Here is a 10,690-nt window from a genome sequence, read left to right as displayed (position 1 = left end):
GCTCACTCAAGCCGGCCACTATGCCTCGGCGTCAATTAATCCTGTTTTGTGTATTCCATCGAATTTTCCTCACAACCAGGTCCACTGAAAAAACGTGAGCGAAATTCCAAATTTATCAGATTTTTAATAATCACAGCCGACCCGCCCCACCATCAGTCAATTTCATATTTTTCGCGAAAATAGTATCATCCATGCATGCCAGCCACTCTGTGTGCGGGTCGACTCATTTTGAAATGAACTATTCTGAGATTAGTACTTGCGCCCTTTTCCTCTCAGTCCTTCTTTATCCCACAAATGCCACAAGAGTCGGTTCTAATAAATAATTTGGACGCGCTTAACAATAATTATTGTTGTAAAACAGTAAGTGGCGTCCTTTGATTTATCGGTTTATCTTGTATTGCCTTACGTTTTCTGCCGTGATAGTATTCTATGTATACGGCAGAATTTAGAGGTAGCGTGGGTTTGTTTTTTTCAAAATTTTCAGCATTTCGAGGTTTTAATAAAAATATAAGTGACAATGTATGCAATATTTTACTCTTCATTGTTATTTTAATATTGTTTTTTAAAACTTGCATTTACGGTTTTCCCTCCAGCTGCGAGAAGTTTTGGCGCGCTATACACATGTTTATGATAAGTATATTTTTAATTTGGTGCCTTCTTTGGATGAAATTTCAGTTTTTTGTTGGTGAAATATGACTCGTTTTGGCTTTGTTGATAGTTTAGAATTTTGAAATTGCTGAGTTGATTTGAATCAAGTATATAGGCAAAATTTTAACTTCTTGCAAAAAATCATGGCGTGGGTTTGATTATCTTACTAATTTCAGAATTTCAGGGCTTTGCTAAACATCGGGTTGATAACATAAGAAAAAGGTTACTTTTTGTGGGTATATTACTTTTTTTTTTTAACTTAATTTCTCGACTGTAACTCCTGACCATGACTTAACGCGTTATAGATATTTTTATCATTATTGCATATATTCTTCATTTAGTTCCTTATTTGGATAAGCTAATTGCAGGTTTTTTAAATTTTTTATGATTATTTTTTGTTATAGTTTTTAACTTGATTTTACGATGATACCTTCTGACCAGATGACATAGACCATGTTATAGGTATATTTATATTTAATATATTTTCAATTTCGTGCCTTGTTTCGATTATGTGAGTGCAGGATTTTTTATTTTTTGAAATACTTTTCTTTATTTATATAAATTTAATTTTATGATTTTCTTTTCTGACCAGATGCCTTATACCTCGCGATATATAAATTTGTATTAACTATCTTTTAAATTTGGTGCCTTATTTGGATGGAATAGTTATCGATTTTTTATGATTATTATATTTCTTCAACTATATTTTACAATTTTACCCACTGATCAACTTAGAGCACGTTACAAATATTTTTATATTTAGTATGTATATTTTTAATGTCGTGCCTGTTTTGGGTGATACGAATACAGATTTTTTCTTTGTTTTTTAATGATAATTTTCTTTATTTTCATCAATTTCATTTTACGTTTTTCAAATGACTTACAATAAGTTCATATTTTGTAATTGCCCAAGTTTATTTAAATTAAGTATCCCGTAAAAATGTGATCTTCCCGTGAAATTCAAACATTTAAAAGATCGAAATTTAAATCAAATTTGCAGCCCTTTAGCCATTTCCAATTAAAAACTACTAACTTAAACACCTTAAAGTTTACTTTTTTAATGATCAGCATGTAATTTTACACTAATTTTACTCTACATTTTAGTAAATAAATACAATCAATTTATTTCAACAAAAATTCCCGTGTATCAGTTTCTTTTTGAACAAATTGTTTTGTAAACGAAGCCAACAAAATATTTGCTCGTATTCAAAAATGACGAAGCTACAAATTTATTTTAAGCATTCTTAATAAAAATCGAAATTGTTGACTGATCGTCTTCTCTCTTAATTGAAAATGATCAAATTTCGAATTTTGAAAGAATAAAGTAATTTATTTTAAAAACTTAAGAAGTAGGTTTTAACTTACAGCTTTTCTTATTAATACTATAAATTGTTAATTTTTTATTAATTTGTTTTTCGATATTTTCGAATAAGAGATTTTCAGAAAATGATGTAAAAATAAGTTTAAAATTATTTTAAAATGTCAAAGTTAAACTTATTTTGTTTGCAGCAATCATAATTTAAGTTTATTAATATTTTTATATTATTTAGTAACACTGGTCACCTGCTACCAACAATATTAGCTAACAAAAATTTTGGCTCTGAGAGATGGGAAATTGGGTATTTGTTTACACAAATTTGTGTGAAAGAAAAAAATTTATTGTTTACAAAGACTAAATAACATTCTCATAACAAATTACAAGGATATTGGTACATAATAATTTTTTTCTATAAGAAGCTAATACATTGAAGAATTGGTTAAAATATGTTATTTATAACAATTAAAACAAATTTTATAATTTTTATAATTTTCTATAATTCTAATGGCAACTGAACCAGGAAACCGGGAAATATCCAGGAATATCATGAGACTGTGAATTTTGGGAAATGACCGTGAATTTATTTTTCAACTAGAAATTTTACCAAATTTTTCGAAGAAAAAAAATCTCACCAAGTTTGGTTCCAACATTTTTAAAAAATCAGTTGAATTTTTATCTGTTTAAATTATGATATTATGCAATTTACAATGCTTAATTCGAAAATCCTTCATTAAAAAATTTTCCATTTTGGATTTTAACTCTCAAAAGTACATTTTTCATTTATAGAATTTTAAAATGCAATTTTAAAGACTTGAAAAATTAGAAATTAGTTGCCTTTGAAATCGACAACTTTGAATTTAAAAAAATTTTTAATTGATAAATTTAAATATAAATCATAATTTTGAACATTGAACTGTACATTAACGAATAACAATTAAATAAGCATTTTAATGGAATATCAGTTCAAAATTTAAGAATTTCCAGATTTTAGCACTAAAAATTAAACTGTTTCAATTGGAAAGTCTAAGCTGTTAAAAAATGTAAATTCCTGATTGAGATTTTATAGACTATTTTCAATTTTAAAATAACTTCAAAATAATATATTCATTATTGAAGTCTTTTATTAAATATAAAATATTGTTTTAATCTAAAATGTGATACTTTTTAAATAAGACAAATAACAAATGCTTAATATTTAGAAATATTTGATTGTTTATGTAAAAACAACAATTGCAAATAAAATGTTCAAAACTAAACTTTGAAAGTTACAATTTTAATTGCTCTATTGGAAAAAATTTAATTAAAATTTAAAATTGTGGAATTTTGAATTAGAATAATTATTGAACGCTTATAAGTTATTTTCAAAAATTCGATTAAGTTGAAGTGATATTTAGAAGGTCTGAAAAATTCACAATTAATTTAAAGTTTTAAATATTTCGAATAACTTAAACGAATTGTTCATGTACAGCGACAAAATCTGGTTATTCATGCCGAATATTTCAATGCAAATAGCCTACGGCTAAATTTGAAATAAAAATAAATTCAAGTAAATTTAAAAAAAAATGTAGAAGCTTTTTGAGAATCATGAAAGACTTTAAAACGAATAAAAAACATTTTCTTAAGATTATTAGAAAAATTGAAAATAACTTTTTATTTTGAAAACTTAATTTTAAGAGAATATTTAAAATGATTTAAAAGATTTCCAAAATTGTCGTAAATAAATCTTGAAGGTTAAAAAAAATATTTCTTATTTTGTAGAATTTAAGAAAAAAATCCAGGAAGAATTCGAATCATCTTGAAAGATTTTTAGAAGTTCAGAAACAATTTCGAAAATAATAAAAAATTTGAATAAATGTAATACAACATGTAGATTTTTCAAAATTTTTAAACAAAAATGCAGGTTAATTCTTATTACTTGAAATGAGAAAATTTTTAGCTTAAGAGTTCGAATTTTTAATTCCATTGACCGTGAAAATTGTGTGCGAACATAGAAAAAACCGGGAAATTTATTATGTGATTAAAACGATCAACCTGATTTTGGAAATAGTCAAATTTTGTATTTTTCGTTTTGAAAATGTAAAAAACTTATCTAAAAACATGCAGTAAATTAAGTAAATATTGTACAATATTTTTATTTATAAGAGCTTTTTCTTAATTAAATGTCCTGTTCTTCTCTAAACTCCTGCGAACCCTAAGGAAGAAAATTAAAATAATCAGTGGGACCCTTTTTTAAAAAAAAAGTTGATATTAGTATTTAACTAAATTTAATTGTAAACATTTTTTTTAAACAAAAAAATGTGTTAATTGCGATTAGCAAAGCAATTTTAAATTACATCCGAAATATACAATACTTATAAAAATGTTTTACATTTCGAATCAGGTTATGTTGTTCTTATGTATACTCTCTACGATGCCTGTCATTGGCCAGAGCGCCCCACCGTGGGGACTGGTCGAACCTGATTGGTGAAAGCGGAAATATTTCTTGTTATCAAAATGAATCATCGTGAAAAAATTAAATCTATTATTAAATTAAAACTCAGTTTCAGATATTGACTATAATATTTTGAAAATTAATTAATAAAAATTATTTTTAAATGTAGATGATTTTGCAGGTGAAGTGATTTCGAGAAAAAAAATACATTAGGGGACTCAAAAATGGCTGAGGGTGGAAACGAGATCAAAACTGGGGATAGTCATATGGAAGTAAATGAATGCCTGGCTAGTTGGCTGACTTATTTACAGGTGAATCAAAAAATGCCTTTATTCTAAAAAAATAGGCATACAAATATTTACTTACATTATAAAGTAGGGGGGACCACCTTGGAGTAGATATTCGTTAACCCTCAAATGCTAGAACGGTTTCCAGAGACCCGGACGTTTTTTTCAGCAGTGTTTTTTTTCTAAAATGGTTTATCATTTTTTGCAAAATATTTATTATACGCAATTAATGTTCATATCTATTTTTAAAATACTGGTTTTTGCGAAACTCTGGACTACAGTTTGAAAAAAATGGAGCTAAGTCTATTTAAACCGGAGATAATGCATTTTAAAGTTTGCTCGGGTCTGTTGGACCCGTTCTAGGTGGAACGGAAAATTTCGAATGATTTTGGATACGTTATATTATTTTTAATTAATGGTTATTTACTATATGGTGTTTTTCCCTTCTTTTACATTATAGAATTAGAGTGTTGTAGAATTAGTGTTCTATGGAATAAGAGTGCTATATCATTTATGTTCCATCTCCATTTTTACAAAATTAAGTTAATTGAGCTTTATATTTTGCTTAAGCCCTCCTCTTAAAATTAGAAATGCAAAAGTGATAGTTGTTTTCTTTTGTAAGAGTTTAAAATAGAAAATCTAATTTTATTCTCAATCAAAATACATGCTAATGCCGATTTTGCCTCTGCTGTAAACTTAAAGAAATAAAGACAGAACTGTATATTTTAAATTTTATATAGGCACTTGAATAAGAAGTTAAAAGGCATTTCTGGAAATAAAATTAAAATTGTTCTGGTAAATGTTAAACGGACTGTGAAGCGGGGATACAGAATTGGAGTGTTCTAGAATTAGATCATTCAACTGTCTAATTCTATAGAATTTACTTTTCATATCTAGACTTTGAGGCTGCTTAGGTATCAACTTACTATGAAGAATGCAAAAATCATAATTTCTTTATTTGGTGCGGTGACTCTTATTCGAAGGATTTTGGTTCTCTTAAAATAAAGTTGACAAAAAACGGAGACAGAATACACAAATTCTCTAGAATTAGTCTTCCATCTCCATGTTTAACGAAATTGACTTGATTGTACATTTTGTTGACAGAGGTTGAACGGATTATGTACGGCGGGTACAAAATTGGCACTGTCTCTTCAAACTCTTCTCTCAATCCACAATACAAATTCCCAATGCCAATTGACTGGTCAATGCTTGGCAGGTTGGGAAGGCTTAACAAGGGCTACTAGTGTGGCCACAAATACTGTCAAAAATCATGTTGTTGTAGCTTTAAAGGATCACGAGATCCTTGAAAATGCCGGAGACAAGCACGTAAGCTTTTTTTTTGCAAAAGTAAATACAAAACGAAAGGAAAATTAAATTACACTTTTGTTCCATCTTATATTATAATAAATTATTACATGCTTTAATTAAAAATTAATAAAAATGAAAGAAACAAGTTTGATGAAAAAATCAAAATGTAACTTGGTAGCTGATTCCTGATATCAAAATCAAAGACAGTTTCGATCGCCATTGTCCTTCACTAAAAGCGGTACTAATATCGATTGTATGTCAACTTGCTAATTAACTGTTACTTTCTTCATTCTAGGACATCCTTCGTGACAATCTACTAACCTTCATAAATCTTCAGTATCAGTTTTGTGTCGCATGCTGTGAAAACCTGAGTAAGCAACTAGATGCTAATTTCTAAAACTCAGTTTTAAAACTAAATTCTAAAATCTGAATTTAGAATCTCTAGTTTTTGAATTGATTTATTGACTTTTTCAAGGTGGAATGGCTGATTGTTCTTGTTTGCAAGTTGGAAACGCTGAATGTGATATTGCAGCACTTCAACAATGTTTCGAACGATTGTACAGTTCACCACCCCCAATAGCCACATCTCAGCAGACTCAGCAAAATTGTCACCGATCACCTTTACCCTATCCATTGTTTCCTCTGCAGGTATTACTTTACCATTACCGATTAGAGAAGTTTAATATCATTAGAGACAAATATTATTTTCAAAAATGCACGGAAAAAAAATTCTCAAGGCGAACGAGTGAATCGAGAATATATTAAAGTCAAAGAAAGTCTCCGCTTAGATTAGATAAAACGTTTAATTAGAAGAGTTAAACATTTAGTTACTTTATGTAAATTGTTCTCGTAAATCAGTTATTTGGACACAATTGCTTTCGTCTGGTATCGCGAAAATGAATTTCCGTGAAATCCGTACAATGCATTTGGAGGTCAAGTTTGTTGTTTTTTTCGCGTTTCTTGATATTTCAATATAGTTATCGCCTACAATCGAAACAAATGTAAATTATTGTTACTGCATCATAAACTCCATTTAATATTAACATTCGCGCACATTTTAATTGTTAAAAAGCGTTTGATTGTCCAAAGTAAATCTCAACTGTCACTGCTCCCGATTAGACCTTCGCCATTTTATTTCGCTGCTCCCACAATGTACAGGCGCTCTTCCGATAATTCCTTCAGACGCCTATACTTAAAATCCCTATTATAGCTATACTTATCAGGGGTTTGACTATAGGATATCCCTGGTATATGGAAAACGGTCAAGGATATTCATTTAAGCTGATCCAGGAATCTTTCTTAATTCCTTCGTTCTTTTTCAGCTAAATGTTTAGCTATAATTAGGGTGACCATCCGTCCGGATTTCTCCGGACATGTCCTCATTTTAGGGCTCGTGTGAGTTGTCCTACAGGATTTTTGACTTTGTCCGGATTTTTCAAATGATTAAATTTTATTTTTCAATAAACTTTTGGACCTTTTTTTTAATGTTACGATTCAATGACATTTACCGATTTCTTCGTCAATTCACAATATAAAGTACTATTAAATATTCCTACTATACAAAAAATATATGTGTGTGCATTTGTGATATTGATTAGAATGCATCAGAGTTCAAAAATGAAAGATGTTAAGCGTTGATAAAATTTAATAAAACAGTTCATTTGAAAAATATGTTTGAAAATTCTCTTTTTTATTTAATTCTTAGTATTCTAGTATTCCCTACTTTATCCTGTTTTCAACTATTTTGTTCTTCTTAGTATTCTTTTTTTCAAACTTTTCTGTTCTACTTTGTCATATTTTTCAAACTTGTATATCCTACCTTTTTCTCTTTTAAAAATAAATTTGTGTCCTACTTTGTCATCATTTTTCAAATCTTTTTGTCCTACTTTCCAAAAATCAATTATGGTCGCCCTAGCTATAATAAGGAATAATATCCCTGGCACAGCTCAATTTTTTTACCGTGTTATTTATTGCGGGAGTAGAGTATTAAATCGCGTTTCAATTTGACGTTTTTTGTGGGGAAAATAAATATTTTGATCAAGAAAGCTTTTCCAAGGTTCAGAGACGATGGTCGGAGACTGCTGCTGGTGAGATGTCTGGTGAGTCTGCAGAAAATACAGTCAGAAGATGGTCCATGCCCTGGGAAATGAGAACTAGACTGAAAGTACCTTTAGAAGAACGCAGTAGCAGTAGCAGTCAGGATGGACTTCGCGAAGCTATACAGCTTCTTTCTTGCAAACCTGGTAGGTTATAATGGAAAATCACAATCGAGTAATTCTTTGAAACTACAATATGAGTATTGTAAACTTGGAAGCTTCTCTTTTTTGAGGGATAATAACAAAAAAATTTATTGTGCTAAATAAAAATTTTATGCATATGCATTATTTTGAGGTTACGTCACTTTCAATCTCTGCCTTTCCGATAATCTGGAAATTATTTATGAAATAAAGTTTTTTGATTGCCTGCAAATAAGGTTAGTTTCGGGAGATTAGTTACTATGTTTATTTATAAGTCCAAAGTTTTCGGCCAAAAATATTGTGTAGTTTGGAAGTAACGCTCGGGGGAATTGTAACACACATAACCTCGAAATATACACGCACGTTGTTAGCAATATCAAAAATTTTTTGATAAAAAACATAAAAAAAAGTGTGTGGGAACGTCCGTTAGCATGTTCGCTATCATTTCCCAACTTTTCAAGACAAAATATTTATTATTGTAAGAAAAAAGCCGGGGGAATCTAATACTGGTAAAATCGACAATTTTCTAAGTATCACATGCCCTTAATAAATTTACTATTTTTTCACAAATTTCTAAATTTCATATGTTGGGAAGTTTAATTTTTATATTTCATTGATATTCTCAGGCATAAGGCCATCAAACCAGCTCTCAAATTTTGCTAGTCAGCACATACCGGGATACGAGTTGCGGGTTACAAGTTACGAAAATTCAATTTGGCCGGATGCGAGACCAACAGGTAATTTCATTTTTAGAAATAATTGAATAATTGGGTGCAATAGTGTATTTATTATTTTGTGCATAACTTCATGAATAACAAGGGACTTCTACAAATTTAACAACACCCTTATTGCATATGCAGTTTAAATATAGAAGCATTTATAATAATTGATTCGAATGTATACCATAAAATGAAGTAATTTCGATCATGCAAGGTCAATTCGGACATTTCTGAATCAATAGTTTAAATTATTTAAGGTAGATAGTTTTAAGGGGGGAAGTAGTGTCTAGCGGGTGAAAAAACATGATGCGCCGGAAGCCGATTAAATGAAGTGAAAATGTAGAGAAAATCTGTCTGTGAAGGTTCATTTCTATGCATTTTGAAAATTTTTGAGACCTCATTTTTTTATAATTTAAAAATTCTATGTACACGTGTTCATAGTACTTGAAAAGAAAAATGTTAATTTTCGATAGCCCTACAAGATTATCATAACAACTTTTTGAATTTTTTTGAAGAATTAAAACTTCAAATTTTGACCGCACAAATAATAGTGAAAAATAAAAAATTGTATTTTGCGGTCAAACTATGCAAGACAGGAAAAAAAGAGAGGCAAACATTGTGGGCCCAAAAAATATCTACAAATTTTTTAATACTCACTTTTTTATAGAGCACGTAGTTTTGGTTTTATTTATAAAAAAAAAAACATTAAAAATACAAAAATGAAATTTTTCGACGTACGACACAAGCTAAGAAAAAGTAAATAGATAACATTTTTTCACCGAAAAGTAGAGCAAAAAAGTTTGTATTAAAGGTTTTTTTACATTCTCATCAGAGAAGGTATTAGATTTGTGTAAAAACTGACAACCCCCACACCCCAGTGTTTGTCAAATGTCCACGTGTTGAGACTCGCTGAATCAGAAAAATAAGTTTTTACGAATGTTTTGAAAAAACTTCTGAAACAATAATTCTATTAGATTAATCTCTAGTGCACTCATTTAGTGTCCTGAACTAAAGTTCAAATCAAGAGAAGAAAAAGTTTGATTTTTAAATTCCTTGCAAGATTATCATAACAACTTTTTGAATTTTCTTGAAAAATCAAAATTTCAAACTTTGACAGCCTACAAAATAATGGAAATTCCAAAAATTAAATTTTTTCATTCAACAATTTCACAGTATTTCAAAGATTATTAAATCTATAAATGCATTTTCAAAAAAAGAAAATAAATAACATTGGAAATGAGCAAATTCAGTTTATGGAAAAACGAGAAAAGTTGCAATATAATGTTTATGTTTTAATACCAATGCAAATTATGAATTATAATACTAAATATTTATGGGAATGATATAAAATTTCAGCGATAAACTCAGTGCGAAGCACGAGATACGTGATGAGACCCGAGTCGAAATTTAGGCTCTACTTTGAAGCCGTAATTCCTACCTTAGCAGGGGCTGGTAGCTGCAAAGTATTATTATTATTATTATTACACCATTAAGCCATTTCCCTTTCGGGGTAGGCGTGACTCACTCAGTAGGGGAAAGGAGTAGGTTGTGGAAGGGATAGAGATTTTTCAGATTGATCCAGAATTCTCGTGCTATTTAAGTAAATAAAACATTCGTTCCGCAACACTGCTCCGACCCAAGTTGCTGATCAATCTCTCTAGCAATCACCCCAAGCGAAGAACCTCACGAAGCCGTTATGTAAGGTTCTCCACTTGGGTCCATTAATAGCCAAGGTCTTTGTT

The 10,690-nt window shown here is 29.5% G+C and overlaps 1 protein-coding gene across 3 annotated transcripts in view; it reads left to right on the top strand.

Moving 5' to 3' along the window:
* Positions 1–10,690, top strand: part of LOC117177447 — an 18,563-nt gene continuing 7,873 nt past the window's right edge. The window contains exons 1-8 of one of the 3 annotated variants that reach the window (XM_033368141.1): positions 15–94; positions 1,053–1,110; positions 4,579–4,708; positions 5,789–6,010; positions 6,288–6,363; positions 6,468–6,640; positions 8,049–8,235; positions 8,856–8,966. In XM_033368141.1, coding sequence (XP_033224032.1) covers positions 4,622–4,708; positions 5,789–6,010; positions 6,288–6,363; positions 6,468–6,640; positions 8,049–8,235; positions 8,856–8,966 — 856 coding nt within the window. In that variant the 5' untranslated portion in view covers positions 15–94; positions 1,053–1,110; positions 4,579–4,621. Of the gene's footprint in view, positions 95–1,052; positions 1,111–4,566; positions 4,709–5,788; positions 6,011–6,287; positions 6,364–6,467; positions 6,641–8,048; positions 8,236–8,855; positions 8,967–10,690 lie in introns of all 3 variants that reach the window. The other 2 variants (XM_033368140.1, XM_033368142.1) reach the window with 2 other exon arrangements.

This window comes from Belonocnema kinseyi, chromosome 7 (genome assembly GCF_010883055.1).
Source record: "Belonocnema kinseyi isolate 2016_QV_RU_SX_M_011 chromosome 7, B_treatae_v1, whole genome shotgun sequence".
Lineage (NCBI taxonomy): Eukaryota > Metazoa > Arthropoda > Insecta > Hymenoptera > Cynipidae > Belonocnema > Belonocnema kinseyi.
Note: the sequence above shows the minus strand (reverse complement) of the source record. Positions and strands in the feature narration are given on the sequence as shown.